We start from the raw sequence: 24,303 nt of genomic DNA, 5'->3' as shown, positions 1-24,303 counted from the left end.
ACCCTGCTAATCCCCCGAACACGAGGGCCAATTCAGCATGGCCAATCAACCTAACCTGCACATTCTTGGACAGTGGGAGGAAACTGGAGCACCCAAAGGAATCCCCCCCCAGACATGGGAAGAATATGCAAACTCCATACAGACAGTGACCCGAAGCCAGAATTGAACCTAGGTCCCTGGCATTGTGAGGCAGCAGTGCTAACCACTGTGCCACCACAGTTCCAAAGGTGATATCTCAAAGAAATGGCAATTATTTTCATGTATGATTCTGGACAGGTTGCTCCACTGAGAAAGGAGTCAAATCAAGCACAATCCTGAGCTCACCCGAGTGGCAATTTGAACTAGGTTCTGAATTTATCCTGAGTGCAATTGCCAAGTGCCATAAACCACAGTGTGGGACTCACAAATTGCTAAAGCAGATGTAAATGTTCTTGAAGGGCATGATACTGTTTAAGTCTCATGATTTGAAGTTTTTAAAAAATCCACTGTTCTTTAAGCATGAAAAGAACATGCTGAAACTGTCAATGAGAATTTAAAAAACACTGTCTGCTGGACTGTTTTGATGGATAGGCCATCTTTTGTTGGTTAAAAAAAAAGTTATCTGCTGGTTGAGAAGTTTTAATATTGGCTTTTGTTGTCATTTCAAAAGGGCAATGTTTATGTCATTATGAGTATTTGGCTAAGTTTCAAAGTATGCAATTTTCAGGGCTTCTAGGTTAACAGTTTCATTGACTGTTTAAAGAGGGATTAATGGGTTAACTGTCTTTCATGTGGGGTAAAAATGGAGGTTTGTTTTTATAAGAGATTAACCACGTGAGATTTTAAAATTTTTAATGGGGTTCATGAATGGGAGTTATTTTCACAATCAAGTATGTGTGTGATTGAGAGATGAATGAGGGAGTTAGAAGTTTATTTTTTCATCTCCATGTGACTCCTGAGATCTGCCCATTGTGTCTACTAACAGTGATTATGAAGTCATCATCAGGTGATGCCATGGGGAACAAGGGTGCATGAGGGGTGTGAGGGCTAGAGGGCATAATAATTTCTAAAACAAATTGTGACAGATCCCTGAGAACCGAAGAAGGCTATCTAACCAGCCAGCCTTGGCATTTGCCCACTTCTATGATCTGCTTCCAGGGTCAGTGTGCCTGACGCTATCTGGCCCCGCCTCCTCGCAGCAAAAATTAGTTCTGACAGGATCCTTTAAACCGAGTTGGGCTGCCCAGTCAGGACATTTCTGGACTTGAGCGACCCAACACAGTAGCAAAGGGTCTGACTCATACTTTAAAAAAAAAGTCATCGGTGCTCTTCCTTTCTCCACAGTGTTATTTCTGCAAGAAGATACTACTTTGAGGTTCTTCACAAGCAGGATGATAAGGGATCTGATCACGTAGAAGTTGGGGTAAGTGATATTAACATGGTAACTCTCTTGCATGGGAACTCATTGGCAAGGTAATCACCAACATGCCAGTATCAAATTGATCAATTGCATCTGCCTAGATTATTTCAGTGCTCTGTCAATTAAGTGTTTGGTTACCAAGATTACTATTTAAAGTAAACGATTAACATTCTAATGAGTAGTGTTTTAAGACTTAAAACTGAGTACCGATTGGGCAGTCCAGTGGCATTGCTGCCTCACAGCTCCAAGGACCTGGGTTTGATTCCCGGCTGGGTCACTGTCTGTGTGAAGTTTGTAGATTCTGCCCTCCGGGTGCTCCGGTTTCCTCCCATAGCCCAAAGATGTGCAGGTTAGGTTGATTGGCAATGCAAAATTGCCCCTTTGTGTCCTGGGATGTGTAGGTTAGAGGGATTAGTGGGTAAATGGGGCAGTGAGGATAAGGCCTAGGTGTGATTGTTTTCAGCGCAGACCCAATGCGCTGAGTGCCTTCCTTCTGCACTGTAGGGCTTCGATGATTCTAAGATTGGCGGTGAAATTGTCATCAATTTATGCCTCTCTTAACATGGCCCAGTTTTCTGTGTTGTGTGAGTGTCACACTTCATATATTAACCACTTTACATGTGTGACCTGCCAGCTAATCATTGACAGAAAGGTCTGTAAGTGAGTTGGCTCTGTGCATTGCTATGGGAACAATCTGTCACCAAGTTGTCAGACCCAAGTTCTATATTGATGAGCCCAATCAATGTCAGTGAACATGTTGTACCCTGTTAATACTGAGCACAAAAGTGAATTGAGTGTGGATTTGGTAGAGATGTTTTCATCCTCAATGTTAGGAAATATTAATAGACACAGAGAGAAAGAAAACAGTAGTGTGAATGGAGTTATGTTTGCAAATGCGGTTATTTTGGGACCCAATCCAAGATATCAACAAGGCCACTACCAGCCCTATGATCATTGTAATCCAGCCACATGCTTACAGGGGTTGCTTTCAAGAATCATGGAGCAATTGTAACCTGCAGGTTTCATTGCTAATGAAAACTTCCTTTTGGCAAAATTCCAGCATCCTACACAGGAAGGACCTGTGGGAAATATATCAACTAAAGTCCCCTTCTGTGACTGTAAGAATATAAAGTAGTTTGGACTCCCATTCTTGGAGGTGTCTGAATGAAACCAATCCCCATAGACATTAGAATATATCTGCAGATGGCCAATCTGAGAGAGAAGCTCAGAGAAAGCCACTCATCTACGAGACACGACAAAGGGACATACCAAGTCCCAGCACCATTTCAAAAGATGCAAATAATAAAGCACTGCAGTTGCTGGGAATATGAATTGTAAGGACAGGATTATGGTAATGCCCAGCAGCTCAGGCAGCCTCAGTGAAAAGAGAAACCAAGGCAATATTTTGAATTGATGATCCTTTGTTGCAACAGGTTTTAAACAAGTGCAGAGTCTATGAACAAAAGAGAAAGTCCGAAATAGGGTAGAAGACAGAAAGATTAAATGATAAAAGGAATGCTGGGACAAAACAAAAGGAGATTGTACTTGGAAAAATATCAAAACAAAAGTTGGGCCTCCAGGACATATAAATAGAAAATATCAGATTTATTGTCAAAAGTTGCTATCTAAAGAAATGGAGGTAGATGTTATAATCTGAAACATTTGATCTCAGCTCTGAATGCAGAAGGTCATGTAAAAATGTTTAAGTGAAAGATGATGTGCTGGACCTAGAACTTACAGTGAGCGCTGATGGAGCTCATCAGGAGGAGACCAAAAACAGAGACATCAGATGGGAATGGCTCAGTGTTCAGAAGTTTAGGGCCTTGCTTGTGGAATGAAGGGAGGTGCTCCACAAAGCAGTCACCCAATCTACATTAGGTTTCCCCAGTGTAGTGGATACTACAATGTGAGCAGGACCTACAGGATACTAAACTGAATGAAGTGAGCCTTATCTTTAATCTGTGCCCCTAGTTCTAGGTTCCCTCATGAGGAGAAGCATCCTCTCAGCAACTACCCTATCAAGCCCACTCAGATTTATATATGTTCAAATTAGGTTACAGCTCATAAACTCTAATTAGTACAGTGCATGCCCAACCTTTCCTCATAAGACAATCCCTTCATTCCAGGAATCAGCCGAGTGAACCTTCTCTAACCTTCTACAATACCTCCTGACATAAGGAGACCAAAACCATACACACTACTCCAGGAGTGAGCTTCGTACAGTTTATTATATTCCATTTCCTTGCAACAAAGGCCAAATTCCATTTGCCTTTTTAATTACTTGCTGTAAGAAGACCGAAGTTGGAAACGGAGGCAGGAGGATGCTGGGGAAGGCAGTTAAAAGGTGACCTTCATTCAATAGGAAATGATCCCAGTTTTTTAAATATATTTTTATGTTACAAACAACGTAACAAACCCTCAAAGATTGGTACAGTACAACAAAGTAATTTTTCCACATATACATACAGAAAGAGACAAGAGAGCATGCAATTAGTCCAGATTATTCATTAACCACTACAAATGGTGTCTCCAAATATACAAACAATGAAAGGTTGTTTCAGAGATTGGGGGAAAGCTGGATTATGCGATAAAGCCGTGAGTACATTGGCATAATGGTGCACACCATCACTTACAGGATGGCAGAGACAATGCCACATAATTTCCAGGATTTATAATGTAATAACTGTCTGTATACATTCAATCCAGGGGAATGTAGGATATTGACACACAAGGGGCCAGATTTTACCAGTTGGAGGCTAAGGGCCGGATCCGGACATAAAACGGATCCGAGCCTAGAATCCCGTTCCAGCACGCCCATATACTTGCATGCCTCCCCCCCCCCGAGCCCTGGAGGCAGCCCATACCTGTGATCCACCCCCCTCGCCCCCCGCAGCAGACACCCCCCTCCCCACTGTCAGACACTGCCCCCCGCAATCAGACCTACCTTCCCCCCTCCCTCCTGCCTGGGAAGCAGGCACCCCACCTCGGCAGAGAACACCCCCAACCTACCTCGATTGCCGCTGTCCCTCCAGCATCCTTCTGACCTGCACTCGATGATGTAGAGATGTCGGCTTTGGTCTGGGATGAACACAGTAAGAAATCTCACAACACCAGGTTAAAGTCCTCTTGGACTTTAACCTGGTGTTGTGAGACTTCTTACTGCGTTCGTTGGGGGTGGGGGGGGGGCGTTGGTGGAGGACGGGGGAGGATGAACTTGGGAGCATCTCCACCACCCCCCACCCCCCAACCAGAGATCCATCTGAGTCCACCCCCTCCTCCGGCAGACGCCAGCGGAAGGCCAGGAAGGTGCTGCAGGCTCTCCAACGAGTGCAGTAAGAAGTCTCACAACACCAGATTAAATTCCAACAGGACTTTAACCTGGTGTTGTGAGACTTCTTACTGTGTGCACCCCAGTCTAACACCAACAACTCCACATCAACGAGTGCAGGTCGGAAGGATGGTGGAGGGACAGCAGCAATCGAGGTAGGTAGGGAGTGTGCTCTGCCAAGGGGGGTGGCCTGCTTCCCCGGGGTGGGGGGTGGGGTCCACCTGCCTCCCGGAGGGGTCTGACCGTGGGGGTGGGGGTCTGCCGGGGGGCCTGCCTTCCAGGGGGGATGGATCACTTAGTGGGGGGTGGGGACAGGTCTGCCTCCCAGGGGGGCTGGATCGCGGGGGAGGGTCCAATCACTGGGTGGGGGTTTGCCAGGGTGGTCTGCCTCCTAGAGGGTTTGGATCATGGGAGGGGCGGGTCTGCCAGGGTGGTCAGCAGGGGGTCTGTGAAGGGTGTTTGAGGAGGATGGGATTTGGAGGTTCCCCTGCAGAATAGGAATCCGCTTCGGATTTTTATTTTGCAGGTTGGTAACAGCACGGATCCGGAACAGATCTGAAGACGGTAAAATGGGGTTTGGCGGTAAAGTTGGGCGCGCGGTTCATTAAATCAATTTAAATGCACGTTAATGCATTTAAATCATCGGGCCGCCTGACCAGGTCCGTGCCCAAATCGGATGTCGGTAAAGGCGCAATCTGCTCGATTTTGGGTGCAGATCGCGTTGCAGGCCCGACGCCCAAATTTACTGTGATTTCGCGCCCGAAAATGAGCGCGAAGTTTTGGCAAAATTGGGTCCATAATGTCCTACGTTAGGGATTGCGGGTTTTAAACACAAAGAAAATGATGCCATTTGCACATGTAGATGCAAAATAACAACAACAGGTTTATTTCGGAGCTGTTGACTGACCAGAGTAGAAAATGAAACTAAGGCAGGATCTGTGAAACACCTAAATAACATCACCATCAAATCATGTGACTGGCTGTTAAAGTAATCATGCAAGCAGTAACATATAGAAAAGGCCCTTTCGCCAAAGATTCTCGAGCCTTGCTTAGTTGCGCACCAAAGCATACTTCCCCATCTCTAGCTACACCACGGGCTCCATTGATACACAATAATGCCTTTTCCCAGGATATGTGCTCATTCTGCATCTTTACAAGAGTCCGTCAGAGATTCTTTGACCCTAAAATAAAGATAATATAGAAAAAGACTACGTGACACCAGTAGTTCTAAGGGGGGTTTTCTCACCAGCTGTGAGGACTTGTTGGGCCATACCTGCAAACTTTACCCCAAGTCAGCTACCTCCCTGCAGTGAACGCTACTCATTAATGTTTCATCACTTTTTTCAGCAGTGTTTTGTTTTTATTTCTTGCAAACTGTATTTTCTGTATAATTTGTAATGAAAACTGAGTAAACAAAATGAAGTAAATATGGTAAGTATAGCCTTCTGCCAATGGTGCCAGTGTAGTGCCTCAGTTTGTCATCTGCCAGTTTTGGAGGCACGATAAATCCCATACTGAAAATAAATCTGCTTTTCAAATTGCTATACCTTTTCCCATTTATTTTTAAATAATACCAACCCATGTATTATATAAATTTAAAAACACAACATTTGGTTAAAAAATTGTGGGTGACTTACTTTTGTTCTCCTAGATGCAATTATTCGCACCCTCTAACCGTACTTCACCTGCAGATTATGCTTGACTTTGTAACCCTTTGTGCCATGTTGTAGGAAATTGGCTGGTGTTCATGTTTGTTTCTACATATAACACCCTTACCTGACATAACGACAATGAGGTTCTTAAAGCAACTAAGGAGGATTTTATTTAGCAAAAGAATGAATTGCTTGCATAGCAGGAGGCAGTGTCAAATCTCCATCTCCTGGAGGAATACACAAAGTTTAAATCATGGGAATGAACTTAAGGAGAACAGAGATCCACCATTTAAACAAGAGGAGGGCAATTCAATTGTCTGGCTAGCTAAGACTGCTTTCACAGACTTGGAGATTGAAAAACCTACATCTGTGAAAAAGAATTCAGATGTGGAATTAAAACCTCAACCAGGTGGTTCTAAGCCTGTTAAAAAGATCAACACTCTGGTGACAGTGTAGCATCTGGCTTTAAAGAAGAACTAAAGGAATTGCTGAACCCTGAGGGTAAGAAGCATCTTCTGGGTTTATGATTCATGCCTGCCAATACCAGAAGGCTGAGGGATCATAGAAATCAGCAATGTTGTTGTTGACAAAGTTAACCAGACCAAACCAAGTTTACAATTTTGTAACCTAGGATATGGCAATGCTGCAAAACCTACAAAAGTGAGGAAGGAGATTTGCTACTAAATCCACCAGAAGTAAAATGGACTTGCGTGTGGAAGAAAGTTGGAATGCCAAGAACTTGTGCAAGCTGAACTTTAAAAGCTGATTGTCACATGAGATCAAGTGTAACGAGTTAAGTCTTATAAGACTGCCAAGACAGACTGTTTAATGATAAAATTTGACAAGGGAAAGAAAATTACTTATGCTGTATGTTGCAGACTAGTTGATGAGGTGTTTCCAACATTATGCTTTGGTAGTGTTGTACAAAATTGTTACTTCAGAAATAATTATTCATCATTGTGGGGGTGGGGGGAGCAGGGAGGCAGCAGGTTTTACGAATGCAAGGTTCTTGTGAGATAATTATATTTTGGACTGTCTCTTTAAATTCAAAATAAAATAACATAACGGTAAAGGATTTGTCACTTCCTGCCAACTTGGTCTGCAACAGGGCACATGATGGTTACCATGGGGACAGGGGGTCCAGATTCAAACTAACTGAACCTGCATGCAATATTTCAAACATGACAATAAAGGGAAAACCAACTGCCTTGCGTATGTAGACTTTCTGACTCCATGTCAGACTGATTGAAGAAGTTCTGGACACAGGAACTGCAGTGGTCCAAGAAAAGGACCCACTACCACTGCCACCACCACCTGAAAAAACTGGGGAGAGACGTGAATTTTGAATCCTTTTGGCTTTGTATCGAAGTGAAATCAGCAGTTAACCTTGAATTTGAGCCCATGTCAGCCTGGCAAACTGAACCTCACCCTTTCCATTTTCCAGTAGACTCCAATCAAGTATTAATAATTAAGTTGTTAACCCCTGTCACAAACAATGAGAGTAGCCAATTGTTCACTTTGTAAGGAGGATTTTGCAACAGTTGGAAGGAAAGAAAGGCTATAAAGGCTGAGGAAATAAAGAGTGAGGAAGTAAAGATCAAGAACAGCAATGACCAGACTAGCAGTCTGTAAGGTCTGTGAGACACAATAGAGACCAGACATTAGTAGTCTCACCGTTGTCAGTAAAAAATGTACAAAGGCCTCCATCCATACTACATGCAAATTATTTTTTTCAAGTTTGGTTGTCACCTATTTCTCTGTTAAGAGTCAGTACCTTTCTTTGAGAATGTGGTGTCATGAGTATGTTTATTTTTTAATAAGTGTTTTTGGGTGAAACTTGAGTTAATTAATGTGAGAAAGGTCTGTGTTGGGCATGGAACAGCTTTTGTTGGTGTCAGAGGCTCCCAGTTCAGGCACAGCAGCCTGTCCGTCACTGGAAAGAGACTTCCATCCCATCAATCAGGAAGATATTTGGTGTCAGTTGAAAGAGGTGGCAGGACAATAGCACCCAGACCCATGTCTCTTCTGAAACATATGAGGAAAGTTGGTTTGGTATTTAATGTGAAAATCAGATATTGTACCTCGATGCTAGTGATTGAAAAATAAGGTACTACATATTCTATGATATATACCCTTCAAGCGACATGAGTAAAGTAAAATATCTTCTATTTGATTGAATGTTCTGAAACTACAACCTCACATTAATTAATATTTGCACTGAGGGTGCTGGTTTCGGATCTCTGACTTGTGGTGAGTCACACTTGAAGTTCACAATGTAATTAAGCTGTCCCTCCTCTTTGAATTGCATTACAGACTTTAGGCTAACTCTCCAAGAACATTTAATCACATCTTAAATTTTATTATCTCAGCTGCAGCTTCTATTTCAAGTCAAATTACTATGACTGCACCAATTAAATTTATATTATAAATCAAGCAAAGCTGAGCGTTGAAAAATGAGTTTGTACCAGATTTAATAACTGAGCTAGATTTTCCAATGTCTCATTATTCAGTGCCAATTTATTATGTCAGTAGATGCGCTGTGTAGTTTCTTTTTGACATATTAGTGTTTTGAGCTGTAATGCAATGACAATTAGAATAATGGATTAAAAAAGCAAAAATTAATCAGTAATGGAGCATGAAGTACTCAAAACTGATGAACTGCAGAGAGATTAAAGAACTAAACCTTGTCGCATGTGTTATGTATTACTAGTAGGTAGGTCATAACATTTCATTACAAAATGCTTTCAAAACTCTGATATCAACCTGGTTCTTTGGAAAACCTCATTATCAAAGTGTCAACGTCTATCGGCAATACTTGATAAACCTTTAGATGGAGCTGTGATAAGCCATTAAGCCATTCCCCCCCCTTCCCCCTCCCATTCCAGCAAGAAGGCGGTGGCATTGTGGTATTATCACTGGATTTGTATTCCAGAGACCTAGGATAATCCCCTGAGTACCTGGGTTCAAATACTGGCATGACAGATGGTGAAATTTGAATTCAATAAAACAATCTGGAATTAAAAGTCTAACGATGACCATGAAACCATTGTCAACTCTCGTAAAATCCCATCTGGTTCACTAATGCTTTTTAGGGAAGAAAATCTGCCATCCTTACCCGGTCTGGCCTAAATGGGACTCCAGACCCACAGTAATGTGGTTGATTCTTAAATGCCCTCTGAAATTGAGACACTCAGTTCAGGGGGTGATTAGGGATGGGCAGCAAATGCTGACTTTGTCAGTGATGCCCACAACCCATGAAAGAAAGCCAAGTCCCCCATTCCGCCATCATTGCAGAGGAGACTAAGATCCAAAGCTCCCAGAAGGGAGAAATTGGCGCTCAGCCAAATCTCCATTCACTGCAGTGGGACCAGAGAATCCCAGCTGTGGACAAGATTGGAGGATCCAGCCTGAAGTGTCATTTTGGGTGAGCATGTGTGGTGCAAATTAAATCCCAATTTTCTGACACTTGTCATTTTTTGGGAAAGGAGTGAGTTTTGCACTGGGTCTAAGAGGAATGAGCCTAAACATGCCGGCAAGACCAAGTTTAAATGGTGCCCTGATCTCAAGAGTGAAAATACAGAACTCCTGCTCTCCCCCCATGGACATCAGGACACACACCTTCATTAGAGGCATGTTTCCCCACCCACCCTCCCCAACATACATTGCTGACTTTGGGGCATTTGAGCCTTCCCAGTGGGTCCTCTTTCATGCTCCCTGTTACCTTTATAACCTTCCTCCTGCTACCCTTCAATGCCTCAGACCCCATCCTCTTCACAAGCACCCTCTTGGCTGGGTGCTAGTTGGCACTACTAGGTTGGCATTTCCAGATGCCCACACATGTCCCTGACTATCTGGGTGCTTCAATGGCCTCTGAGCTCCCAGCATGGCCACCATGCATGGTCTCCATTTGTGGAAACCAGGCGTGATTTTTGCCACGTTTCTGCTCTGACAGAAGGCCAGAGAATGTGGCCTCAAACAGACAAGGCATCTTAAAAATAGTTTTTAATTATGCTAATCTGGTTTCTGTCCTCAATGGGCAGGAACCAGATTATGTCTAGGTGTAGTGGCTGGGAGGATTGCAGTGGGATTTTGCACTGGCACTAGACGACTTACGCACTGGCACTTGACCACTTCTCCGACCCCTCACTGCCCCAACGCAATCTGTGCTGGGCATGACATGGCCGGAAAGTTGTGTCCAGCATGTGCAGATTAGACCGTTTAGGAGCAGGTCTAAACTTTGGAGAGGGGAGATACCCTTGTGGAGGGGTAGAGTACCTCTTTATATTTTTTCCTGCAACACCTGCGGAGGAAGTCACTTGTCCTTTGGGAAAGGTAAGCTATCCTTTGGGATTGTTCAAACTGGACATGGATGTGTGTAGAAAGTGCATAAATGCGTAAGAACTTTCAAGAGAGCTGTCAAAAGGAACTGTCAAGTGGTTCTATCAAAAGTAAGTATCCAGTTGTCAAGGTATTTAAAAGTCCTCCTCTTTAAATCTTTGCAAAAACTGGAATGTTGAAACTAATAATTGTTTGCAATTCCAATTCCATTCTATCCTTGAAATCAGCCGGAAGTTTACCATTACTGGATTGTTGCTGAATGACTGGTTTCAAAACCTCCATTGTCACAGTACTGTGCCTGTCAGTTTGTAGTTTGATTGACTGCTACAAGTGATTATAGGCTCTTTGATTTCCAGTGTTATTTTTATATGTGATTAAGCACTTGAATTTTTTTTGTTATAAGAAATTATATAGTTGAAGGAATGTTTATTTAATGAATATTTGGTCCCTAAATTTGTTTTATCTCAATACAGGTCCTGAGGACTGGCTATTGAGTTGGCATGTGGAGGGAGGTTTATGGACAAAGGGTGTTGGGTGAAGCTCATGGGTTCATATAAGTTGACCTGCACATGGGCTATAAAAGCAATGGGGGCTATGTGGAGGGAAGAGTTTGGCATAGAGCTATAAAAGCCCATGATTATAATAACATAGGTTGGCATGGCGGACAATGGGGGTGCACCGAGACAACATGAGAGTTCTGAGGGGTGAGGGCTGTTTTTTTGAAAAAGGCTTCCACATAGTGCCCCCTACAGCCCACCTCTGAATCAGGCAGCCTCTGCACTATCTGGGCTTACCTGCCATGACTCCCAGTGCCACCCACTGTGCCACAAAGCCTTCTCATGTTTGCAGTAGCTTCTCTAAAATAAGATTGGCATTTTCCTAAAGACACACCAGACTGATATTTTTATTAGTTGTTTAAAAAATAAGGAATATAAAAAATTGATTGTTTAGATTGTGAAATTTATATGTAGAATGGATTCTCCAATCTCATACATGCCTGCTCTGCTGCAGTTGAGGATGGAGAAGTTGGTGTTCCAACCAAAACTCCATTCACTTGTAGCAGCACCGGAGAATCCAGTCATAACTGAGGTCGGAGGTTATCAGCAAGAGTTCATCCACATATGTGAGGTAAAATTAACCAGTTTTTGGTTAAAACTGTGTCTTCATCCCATGACAGAATGGGAGATTTCAATAGGTGGTAAACAGGACAAGGTTTCTCTGTTGCACTTCTGGGTCCTGCAGTTGGTTCATGAGATGGTGAGTGGCGAAAGGTGTATTCCCATCGTGAGTCTGCTCATAGGAGTGGCTGGTGATGCTGAACTCCAGAAAATACCTGACAAAAAAAAAATAAAGTTTTGCTGGAATGACAATGAAGATATAGAGGAGTTGCAATGAAGATTCACTTGAGTTACATCAGGATTAATAGATTTTAGTCATGCAGGAAGACTTTGATGTTTTCCTTTGCAAGAACCAGCAGGGTGAAGGGATAATCCCATAGAAGATTTTCAAAACTCAAAATAATGAAAGATCATTAGCATCAGTTGGTGAATTCACAACAAGGGTTGGAGGTTCAAAAAAAAATAAATAGAGGTTAGATTGGATCTGAAGCTGGAGCAAGATGAAGGGATGAAAAATTGGCCTTTACTTCTTCCCATATTCTCTATCCAGAGCCTAATAAATAATAACAACTGGCACATTTATCATCTAATCATTAAAGTGGAACAGTTACTGGATACATAATGAAAACTAAATGCCAATGACAATAAAAATAGTTAGAATCACAGCATGTAGCAGTTGGCTGATTAGCAGATTGTTTGTATTATTTTCTAATACACAAGTATAAGCTCCACTCAGCTGAAAGAGGTTATTAATCATAGTGTCCATCAGGAATCTCTGAGTTGAAAGCAGTGACATTTAAGGGAGTCCGCACCCCTCTGATAATACATCCTCCAATATTGTTTTGCCCCACAGATCATTAAATAATTAGAACTGTAACATATAGAAATCTCAAGGGGCCAACCATGGAATCCCTACAGAGCAGAAAAAGGCCATTTGGCCCATTGAGTCTGCACTGACCCTCAGAGAGCATCCTATCCAAGCCCTTCCGTCGCCTTATCCCCATAACCCTGTGCATTTACATGGCTAATCTACCTAAGCTACACATCTTTGGACTGTGGGAGGAAACTGGAGGACCCAGAGGAAAGCCATAGACAGCCTCCCAAAGCTATGAGACATTGTTTGCAAAGAAAAGTACTCAACTGTGAAGAATTATAAATCTGGGAAGCCCATCTATTATCCTGATAGCCATTCATTCCAAGTGATATAGGCGGTGTATCCCAGATATTACCCCATGGTCACTTCGATTAAAAGTTTGTTTTGGTTATGTCTTAGTTGACCTGTCTGCCAGTAACTGAGACTGTCGCCTAGCTGAGGTCTTTGATTCATTTTTTAAAAATTCCAAGTACAATTAGCAAAATGTGTTAATATCTGGTAGGATCGAGCAAACCTGTTTGCTACAAGTCCACTGCACGAAGGAAAGATACGTTACCTCAAGTGCTTTACAAGCTCAAGTTCTTAAGGCAGATCCGTAGGCACAACAGGATCTCATGTTGGATCCCTATCAGCTCTTCTTGCTATTTCAAACATACTATTTCTCATACAACTTTATTAATTGGTTTTATTGTTGCAGCCCACTCACCAAGCCTCCCCTTACAGTGTTTTAATGTGTGCATTTGATATCACTGGGAGCTGCACATTGTTACAATTTCAGACCCACTCTCCAACATATCCGATCAGTGCCATCTCTCTGTGGTTTAGCTGTGAGTTGGGCAAAGGGAACCTGAGCAATCATAGCAATCCAGCTGAAATATTCAGTTACTAATGCAATTCTTCCAGCTTTTCCCCATCCTGTCATGGACAGGCAAGATCTATATGGTCAGTTTTTGCAAAAGGAGGGACATAGCAGATATGGAGTCCTGCATTTGGATGTTTTTAAAAAGGGAAGGGTTGTGATAGAAAAGACAATAGACTAATTCTAATTTTCCTTAGAAGGCTTGCTTTTAACTGATGATCCAGTATGTGGATATATTTGAGGTTGCAATGTATACCTTGGCAGAGAATAAGATATGTAAAGATAGGTAATACGGCTCATGAAAATCTATTTGTAGAATTTTCAGCCAAAGTGGGGTTTACTCCTGCTGCAACACATGCATTCCCAGCAACCAATACATAGGCACAACCACAAGTGGCCAATTGGTCCAAAAATTCAGACCCAGATTTTCAATGTCAGGTCGGGTGCATAGAGACAGGGGATTTCCTCACTCCATGATCTCAAACTTTAAAATTGGCTGTCGATTGGGCTATATTAGAAATGTGGGCTGCCTAGGAAGAACTAAGGAGGGCGCCAAGTATAGAGGTGGCCTGGGCAGAAGGCTTGTCCCACGGCTTTGGCACCATATCTGAAGTGTAAAAATAAAGATTAAAATATGAAACAGCTCTTCAGACTTCACCCCCATATCTCCTTGTACCCTCCTTGTCCAAGAATACCCCTCATTATCTTCCTTTTGCCAACCTATGTTCCACAACTTATCGTTCATGCTAACCTATGTCATAATATCCATCCCCCAAGGCCCCTCATACCTTCCATGCCAACTCGTATCCCTCCACCCGCCCCCATTGATCTTTGTAGCCTCAATGCCAACTTAAGCCAATCTGTGCCCCCACCAACCATCCTTTGTCCTTGCACCTAGTATCCACCATGGACAGACCTTGGGACCCATGTTGAGAAAAAATAAAGTTCAAAAAAATGAAGTTCTAAGTGTCAAGTGCAGGCTTCACTATGTTCAAGAAAACACTAAAAATCAATTTACTGCATTTACATTCCTTCAACTAAATAGAACCTTATATCAACAAACATTTAATTCAAGTGCACAATCCCTTATAACAACAAGCAATTTGTTGTTCTGTATCAAAGAGTCTATTACCGCTTGTACCAGCCAATCAAATGTGAAATGGCAGGCACCTTACTGTAATCATGGTTGTGATACCAGTCATGCAGCACTAATTCAGTAATGGGAATACTTAGACTTATGTCAATGCTTGTTATTTCAATCTAATGATTTTTTTAAACATTCCTGACTTTTTCAAACATTTGAATGGCAGAACTTTTAAAAGCCTTGACAGCTCCCTTTGATAGGTCCCTTTAACTGGTGCTGCTAACAGTTTTGATAAGTGTTTCTGACAGTTTTGACAGTAGATTTTGACAGGTGCTTTTGATAATTTTGACAAATCTATTGACAGCTCCAGAGAGATTAACAGTAATGAGTTTATGCACTTTTTGCAAATATTTATACCTACTTTTAACTAAAGGGCATCTGATCTACCCCAAAAGTGGTCGAGGACTAAATAGAAAGAGATACCTCACCTTTCCAAAGTGATACCCTGGCTTGTTGCTTACAGTGAGTGGTAATGGCCTTAAGGTTCAAGCTATTTTATGGTAAGCCTCTTTGTCAGAGCTGCTGGCCTACAAGGAGCTCAACCAGCAAAGTGTTGCAATGTTTCTATTTCTGGCCCAGTGTCACAGGTTTTACTGACAATTCTCTTAACGAGGTAATTGCCATACTTTGATCAGTAATACTTTGACATGGCTGTTCAAACGAATACACAAAGTACAGGCCTGCTTTTACCTAATCTACATAGTTCAAGTTTCACACTCCTGGCCCAACAAAACCTGGAGTCAGCTCATGATTTAAAAGCCCACCTGCATCTGAAATGTGCCTTATCTCCAATCCTGCCACCCAAACATAGGAACTATAGTTTTTGCAATTGAGCTACTCATCAGTATCTGCTTCCAGCTTGGAACGTTCTATGGCTTCCCCCTTTCCATTCAGCTGATTCTTCAGCCTAACAATATCCATGTTCATCTTCTTTCGATTGGATGTATTGCAAAAATGACAAATATCTCTTTCTCTAACTTTGAATTGGAGCTGCAAGTTTTTGACTTTATTTTGTTCCTGTACACAAGAATTCTTCATATTTTCATTTTCCTGCTGTAACTTTTCATTTTGGGGAAAGGCAGGGGAGAAGGCCTAGGTAAGAAAGGTTATGGAGACATGATGGGCCAAATGGTCTCCTCTGCATTATAGAGATTCTATGAATTCAACCTCTGTCTACTTCATTTTTTCCACTGTTGTCCTTTTCACAAATAACATTAACAAACTTGCCTTCCAATTTTTGTATGTATCTTTGGAAGTTAATGTTTTTCCAAGTTTTTTCCAAGTGTCCAACCATTGTGTATCATGAAAAATTAAGTATTTTTCAGCTTTGTGCTCTCTTTCTTGGAATATTGAACATTCCTAAGTCTTCTCTGCCAATAGGTTTTTCAGTTCTTCCAGAGTGACATTAAGTTAATTTTGCCTCTCTTCATAATCTTCCAGGTGAGCACAGTTTGACCTGAGGGATCTTTATAGTGAAGATCCTTCAACAGGTTTCCCTTTTTTACAAAGTTCAATTGCTTTACCTTGAGTTTTCTTGTAATTTAACAGAGTCTCCTTGACTTTGTCCTGCTGTTCTCCCTATTGTTCAAGACAAATTTCATTTCTTCATGTTACTAAAGAGTTATATACTCCTTTTTTCTTTATTTGATCCCTTAAATACAATTAGCTTTTCTTTCAGCTGTTTAGTTTCTTGTCCAGTTCTTGTCATCTCACTCTGTGCTTCAGACATTGCTTTGTCAGTGCTGATAGTTCCATTGCAACTTTGATGTTTTGATCCTTCAAAAGCTCCTTTATAGATTTGGAGGCTGAAGGCCAGAGAAGAAAATCCTCTGTGTAGCTGAAAAGACTTGATCAAACGCAGAGTTAAAGAACCTCACTAGATGATCTCAGCTGTGCCTTTGATTTAGGTGCTCTCTACTCTGGTCAGAGTGCAGTTTTTAAAAATTACTTCCTCATATGTTGGGATTTCAGTGCCAACATATGTAGGGACTTTAGGGATGCTTCACCGTCTTTCAGAGCAGCAACTTCTTTGAGTACCTGTTGTTGTGTCTGGCTGTACTTCTGGTTGAGTGCTTGCTACTCAGCTTTGATACAAATGTTTCCCTGTGGAATAGCTTCATTTTCTCTTTGCAAGTTTGGTTGCTCTTGGATCACATTAGACAACTTGCATTCGTTCTCAACCACTTGCTTGCTCCACACTATTGCCATTTTGGTACTGCGAGCATTTTCAAAAAGCTCTATTTTTGAGCCTTACAGCTGACTCTCAGCCTCTTCCGGCTGCTACACAAAATCTTTGACGCACGTACTCCATTATGTTGACTTGGAATTTATCTGTACTTTGTCTTATGATTACCTTGTCAGCAATTTCACCAAGTAAGTACAAGAATGTATTATCTTGTACTTCCTCAGATTTCCTGCTTAAACCTGAGATACTCCTGTAATCGAAACATTTTCTTCTCCATGACATCACTTTGCATCTGGTATCTTGGCATTTATTTGAGCACAAATTCATCCGGTGATTTTAGTTTACTATCGATGGCTGCTTTTCATAGTGGTCAGTTGCAGCTTTAATTATTTTTCAAGATGAAACCACAGTAAGCATTTTCTTTCTATTCTTCACTTGCTTGTCAGGCCTTGGTAGACTACCTTGGAACTTGGAGCCATCTTTAACACTTTGTTAGTTGAAAAGGTTCCTTGAAGGATTACAGCCTTAGCCAGCATTTTGCTTCTTTAAGCTTCGAAAATCAATTTGAATGCAATTTTTTCTTTTTGTTTTACCATCTGTTTTATTTTTCTTCGCATTCTGTCAGGCTTAGCCACCACGTGGTATTGTGCCAACTCCAGGCTCGAACATAGTGTTCTTCTAGTTGTGCTGGTTAAAAAATTGGTATGCTCTGCCTGATTAGCCCTGACCATTTCTAAAGATTTTGTTCAGCCATTTAGTGAATTTTGCTCACTATTTTTGTGATCTGTCTAGGTTCTTTGACCCTGCGTTTGATCAGGTCCCTTTCTGCTGTACAGTAGATTTTTCTTCTGCCTCTAAATCTATGAAGGAGCCTTTTTAAGATTACTTCAGCTGTGCTTTTGATTTAAATGCTCTTTACTCAGGTCAGACTACAATTTTCAAAAATTGTTTCTTTATGCCTTGGGATTTCAATGTCCTTCTGCTGCTGAGGATTTTGGGGATATTTCACTGTCTTTCACCATGTTCTAAGGCTGTTTGGTGTCTTACAAACAGTCTGAAGGCTTGTGTGGTTGAAGATGAGCAGTGAGAAACAGGTAACTATATACATATCATCAAAGTACAGTCTTAACAAGATGTCAACTTCTCTCAGATTCTCTCGCCACACAATTTAGCCTCATGTGACTTTCTACATTATAATGTGGTGGTACTATTTCCCCAATCCCAAATTAACCCTTACCAACCCAAATATCCTTGTACTACAGCAGTGGCAGAATGAATGGAGAGAAGAATACTGAAGAAACTGGAGTCAGAACAGTGGATAGTTTGAGAGATTCCAGGGCAAGAGGAAGTTACATAAGCATTAGGAAAATGAATGGCCACCTAAAGAAAATGAAATTGAATAGGGGCTGTTGAAATGTGGATACACAGTAAAAAGTCTGACAACACCAGGTTTTAGTCCAACCTATTTATTTGATAATATACTCACAAGCTTTCGGGGTTAGCCCCTTCGTCAGGTGAATGGAAAGTTCTGGCCTCAGACAGAGCATATAAAGCACAGACAGTTTAGAGATTACTGATTAGAATGCAAATCCTTACACCTAACCTGCTGTTCAAGACCTGAAGTGGCTGATAATGTGAGTGGAAGGAGCACTGATCACAGTTTAAAGAGATGTGTATTGTCTCCAGACAGTACAGTAAGTGAGGTTTTGCAAACCCAGGCAAGTCACGGGGGTTACAGATAGTGCGACATGAACCCAAGATCCCTGTTGAGACCGTCCTCGTGTGCGGAACTTGGCTATCAGTCTCTGTTCAGTGACTCTGCGCTGTCGTGTGTCGTGAAGGCCGCCTTGGAGAATGCTTACCCGAAGGTCAGAGGCTGACCTTCACGGCACACGACAGCGCAGAGTCACTGAACAGAGACTGATAGCCAAGTTCCGCACACGAGGACGGTCTCAACAGGGATCTTGGGTTCATGTCGCACTATCTGTAACCCCCGTGACTTGCCTGGGTTTGCAAAACCTCACTTACTGTACTGTCTGGAGACAATACACATCTCTTTTAACTGTGATCAGTGCTCCTTCCACTCACATTATCAGCCACTTCAGGTCTTGAACAGCAGGTTAGGTGTAAGGATTCGCATTCTAATCAGTAATCTCTAAACTGTCTGTGCTTTATATGCTCTGTCTGAGGCCAGAACTCTCCATTCACCTGACGAAGGGGCTAACCCCGAAAGCTTGTGAGTATATTATCAAATAAATAGGTTGGACTAAAACCTGGTGTTGTCAGACTTTTTACTGTGTTTACGCCAGTCCAACGCCGGCATACCCACATCATGAAATGTGGATAGTCAGGTGGTCAAGGATAGAATACTGGAGCCTAGTTTTTATTAAGCGACAAGCTTTTATTTACTGTAACACACATTAAACTAATGTTTGTCTAACAGAAAGAACCCTCATTTTAGCCTGTTCTAATAGATAAAAGCACAATGAGTCCCCAGTTAATATCCATCAACTGATTACAATTAACATCCAATTGATTTACAATGAGCAGAATTGGCCAAAAACATGGTCATAGATGAGGTTATTAAAGGTAGGTTTTCAAGAAGGAAAAGACAGTGGAAGTTACAAAGATAAGTCATTGAGGATTTTAAAGGAAAAATGGCTCATATTGTGAATGCAAGAATAACCCAAACTTATCAGAGTTAAAAAGTTGTGAGACTTGATAAAATGTTATAATATTTTTCATAGTCTCTCTACAACGTGGAGTATATACTTAACCAGCAGGAAATATGCCCTGAGACCTTTGCCAGTCCCACTATTGACATTCATAAGGGATCACTCCAGTGCTTTGTTTTCCAGTTTTCCTTCTAAATGAGAAGGGTGAGGCCATCATTGTTTTGTCTGACAACTTCTACACACATTTAATACTTTACAAATCTTCAGTTCATGATAGATGTGAGCGATATTCTTCAAAGAAACACAGAGAATGCCCTCAGCAAAAGTGTGGAAAATTGTATCAATTTTAGTTTTCTGTAGCAGGCTTGTTGATCATCAGAGAGCTGATTTTTATTTTTGTTTCCTATGAAGTGCTCAGAATGTGGCCTATTTGGAGAACTAATGTTTTTTAGACTGTACTGCTAATAGACTAAAGCACTCCTACAGTGCAGAAGTGTGCTTTGCTATCAACCGTGTCCAGTAAAAACCTGTATGTACCTCAATATCAAGGCAGGTCTAGCTCTGAGTTTATTTGTTCTGTCTTGTGTCTGTCACTACAATCTGTCATGTAGGTAACTACCTGAGTTGTCTCTGGATTGTGTGTGTGGGAGTATGTCTTGTGAGTGGGTGTGTGTGCGTGTGTTACTGTATATAGTACTGAGTTGCAGTTAAGTTTTCCTGGCAGAGTTTGGAACATTTGTGTTGTCATGCCCACTAATTGGCTCAGTAGATGTTGCTATCACACAGTGTCACCATCACCTTCATATCAAAATGCCATTAACCTACCAGCATATTGTTAAACTTGAAGTTGATTTAGTCTCTGAGGAAAAAAAGATTGTTCACATCAAGTTCTATATTTCAGAAAACGGTTCACTGAAAGTACTTTTTTTAAGGTTGAGAATTTACCCTCATTAAGAGATTTAAGTAGCAGGAGAATCTTGTGTTCTTCACACTTGTAAAGAAGTGACCTTCTAAAACAGGCATCTCCAATTATGTTTAACTGGGGCCTATCTATCTTAACCTTCAATCTTATTGAGATCCAGGATCAACCCTGCAGGTTAAGTGAACTATTACTGTTAAAAATATTATTGTTGTGTTTGTATAAACTTTTTTAAAAACAACTCTTGGTGCCTGAAACAACCCAGAACTTTAATCAGAAACTTGTTGAAGGAATCCAATTTAAAATGTTCGCATTTAATTTTCCTAAATAAAATTGAGCCAGTGATTTTCAGTGCAGAAGAGTGAGTACTGTTATCAGAGGTCACTTTTGGATGACATTGTTAAGGCGCCACCTGCCTATTCAGTTTCTTATAAAACTGGAGGCACTGGCATAATGGTGTTGTCACTGGACTAGTAATTCAAAGACCCAGGGTAAAGCTCTGGAGAATCAGGTTTGCCATAGCAAATGGTGAAATTTGAATTCAATAAATTCAAAGTCTAATGATGATCATGAAACCATTGTCAATTGTCATAAAAACCATCTGGTTCTTTAAAATCCTTCTGGGAAATTTGCTGTCCTTGCCTGGTCTGGCCTATATGTGACTCCAGATCACAGCTATGTGGTTGACTTGTAAATACCCTCTCAAATGGCCTAACGATCCACTTAATCCATTTAGTTCAAGGGCAATTAGGGATGGGCAATAAATGCTGGCCCAGCCAGTGATGCCCACAGCCCCTACACATTATTTTTTAAAAAAGAACCTTTGACACTGAAGAAGAGCAGGGAGTTCTCCAGTGAAGAGACAAAGATTTCTGTTAGGGGCCCAGCAAGGGGGAAAGCCACCGGGGTATTCTCTGGTACGTGACCTTTACCCTTCCTAACCGTGACCCATGTGTCTTCCTCCTGTGGCCCCAGTGTGACTAGCTGCCTGTAACTTCTCTCTATTAATTCCTCATTCTCCCTGCCTAAACTAAGGTCATTGAACTGCAGCTCCAGTTCCTGGTCAATATCAATCCCTCTAGAAAAACAGATTCTTTGGTTGTTAATCTCATTCCTTATTTGTGTGAGTTTGTTGTGCACAACGTAGCTACCTTGTTTGTCTATAGGCCAATGGTAAAAGCATTTGAAAATAAATGCACTCAGAATTTCAGAATGTGAATGGCACTATGTAAAGCAATCTATATTTTTCTCACTTTAGCCCTGGCTCAATCTGTGTGTTCATGTTGTTATAAAAGATTCCAAGCACGGAGTACACAGGATATCTCAACCAGCGTTCATCCCTCAACCAAAATCATCAATATTGAGCATTTATTTGCTGCTCATAGGACCTTGTGAAATAGTTTCCATATTTGTCCACTAAACCAAAGTTTAAAAATTATTCTTCGGCTGCACATCATTTTTGGATATTCTGAAGACATGCAGGGTTCCTATATAAATGCAAAATTTTCCTCTCCTTCAGTGGTATTCAAAAGTTGTTCATTTGGCCAAAAATAATTTCTTACTTTTAATGAAGTAAGCTTGTGGCCCATGTGATAAGTTTTGGGTGTTTCTATCTTCCTTATTCTAGAACACTTTGGTTCTCTTAGTTCACTTTCATGGGTGAGACTGCAGTGTCTGTCCTTGACTCGAGATCTAGGGAAACTTACAGTAACTGGTCTGGGAAATTAACAGTAAACCTGCCTAGAACTTGCTTTCAGCCTTTGGATTTGTCCTATACCTTCACAAATAGAATGTTCACAATCTAACTTCTTCACTTAACACATTTCATCTTTGCTTCTGAATGATTCTATACACCAGTGACACAGACAAGTGAAGCAGTGTTCCAAGAGATGTCGAATCTTGGACAACATTAAATTGTTAATGGTACTGTATCCAATGTGACAAAGTTGCAATAGAGTATTCAAAGCAAGCTGCATTCCTTGAAAAACACATTTCAAGGACTCTGCAGAGACTCCCCTATCGTTGACCTTGGCCCTTTAAATAAATTATGGTGCTTACGCCGAGGGTGGCTTTAGTTGCCGGGTGAATTAGTTGCACAGAGGTGAAGGGGTTACACATTTAATCTCTGGCAGTCTGTTTGCTCTGTGCATCAGAGTTGCGATGCATTGAAATAGATGCTGTTTGTCCAAATATGACATTTATCCACACCCAACTGAATAATGCATGGCAGCTAATCTGCAACAGTGGTTCATCTCCTGGGATGAACTGTACTATAAAGTTCTTCCTGGAAATACGGAGATGCACAGTGAAATGCATTAACTGAATGAGTTAGTTTGTGAACATTCCACTGTGAAGATACAATTATATTGTCACTGATATTTTGCGCTTACTCATTGTTTTGGGTGGCACAGTGGTTAGCACTGCTGCCTCACAGCTCTAGAGTCACAGGTTCGATTATGCGACCAGAGCAAGATTGAGAGGGAAAGATTTGTGCTGAGGGTAAGGCAGCTAGTGTTTAGTTATTTATTTATTTATCCGTTAAATTTTTTTGCGGGCTTTTTTCCTTTACAGAAGTCTTTTTTTACTGGGAAAGCGGAAGTGGACTGTGGGGTACTCTGGGAATTTGAGTTTTTTATTTTAATATAAAAGTTACTTACGTGGGGAATCAACCTCATTGTGCGACCAGAGCAAGATTGAGAGGGAGAGATTTGTGCTGAAGGTAAGGCAGCTAGTGTTTGGTTATTTATTTATTTATTTATCTGTAGGTTTTTCCCCAGGCTTTTTCCCTTTGCAAAAGTTTTTTTACTGGGAAAACTGTGCAGGCACCTGACACCAGCCAGTGGTGAACGGGAGCTATAAAGAGCAGGCCACTCTATACAGCAGGCAGTGTTGAGAGCGGGCGCGGAGCGGGAGGGAGCAGAGTGAAGGCTGAAGGGCTTTGGCTCAACAGGCTTCAGCGTAAACAGGCAGAGGCAGGGTAGGTTCTGTTCTTCGTTCTTCCAGTAATTTAAAGAAAGGGATAATTGTGAGTGAGAGGCCAGTTTGCTGCTTTCGGTGTCGGATGTGGGAGTTCATAGAGTCGCCTAGCCTCCCGGAAGTCCATATCTGCACCAGGTGCGTTGAACTGCAGCTCCTGAGGGACCGCGTTAGGGAACTGGAGCTGCAGTTCAATGACCATAGTTTAGGCAGGGAGAATGAGGAATTAATAGAGAGAAGTTACAAGCAGCTAGTCACACTGGGGCCACGGGAGGAAGACACATGGGTCACGGTTGGGAAGGGTAAAGGTCATGTACCAGAGAATACCCCCGTGGCTTTCCCCCTTGCTGGGCCTCTAACAGAAAGCTTTGTCTCTTCACTGGACACAGGTGAGGTCCCAGAGAATTGGAGGAGAGCAAACGTGGTCCAGTTATTTAAGAGGGTAGCAAGGATAACCCGGGTAATTATAGGCTAGTGAGCTTGACGTGCGTGGTCGGGAAATTGTTGGAGAAGATTCTTAGAGATAGGATCTATACACATTTAGAACTGAATATTCTCATTAGCGATAGACAACATGGTTTTGTACAAGGGAGGTCCTGCCTCACAAATTTGGTTGAGGTTTTTGAGGAGGTGACAAAAATGATTGACGAGGGAAGGGCAGTGGATGTCGTCTACATGGATTTTAGTAAAGCATTTGACAAGGTCCCTCGTGGCAGACTGATGCAAAAGGTTGAATCTCATGGATCAAAGATGAACTGGCTAGATGGATTCAGAACTGGCTTGGCCATAGAAGACAGACGGAGGGGTCTGTCTTCTATGGCCAAGTGGAGTGGAGG

At 41.7% G+C, this 24,303-nt stretch overlaps 1 protein-coding gene across 1 annotated transcript in view; it reads left to right on the top strand.

Annotated features, from left to right (window-relative positions):
- Positions 1 to 24,303, top strand: part of LOC145343931 (N-acetyl-beta-glucosaminyl-glycoprotein 4-beta-N-acetylgalactosaminyltransferase 1-like) — a 720,751-nt gene that overhangs the window by 511,614 nt on the left and 184,834 nt on the right. Inside the window, exon 8 of the mRNA XM_080190473.1 lies at positions 1,324 to 1,402. Coding sequence (XP_080046599.1) covers positions 1,324 to 1,402 — 79 coding nt within the window. The remainder of the gene's footprint in view (positions 1 to 1,323; positions 1,403 to 24,303) is intronic.

This window comes from Carcharhinus amblyrhynchos, chromosome 6, assembly GCF_965287045.1.
Source record: "Carcharhinus amblyrhynchos chromosome 6, sCarAmb.v2.hapA, whole genome shotgun sequence".
Lineage (NCBI taxonomy): Eukaryota > Metazoa > Chordata > Chondrichthyes > Carcharhiniformes > Carcharhinidae > Carcharhinus > Carcharhinus amblyrhynchos.
This window is presented reverse-complemented; position numbering and strand designations above follow the sequence as displayed.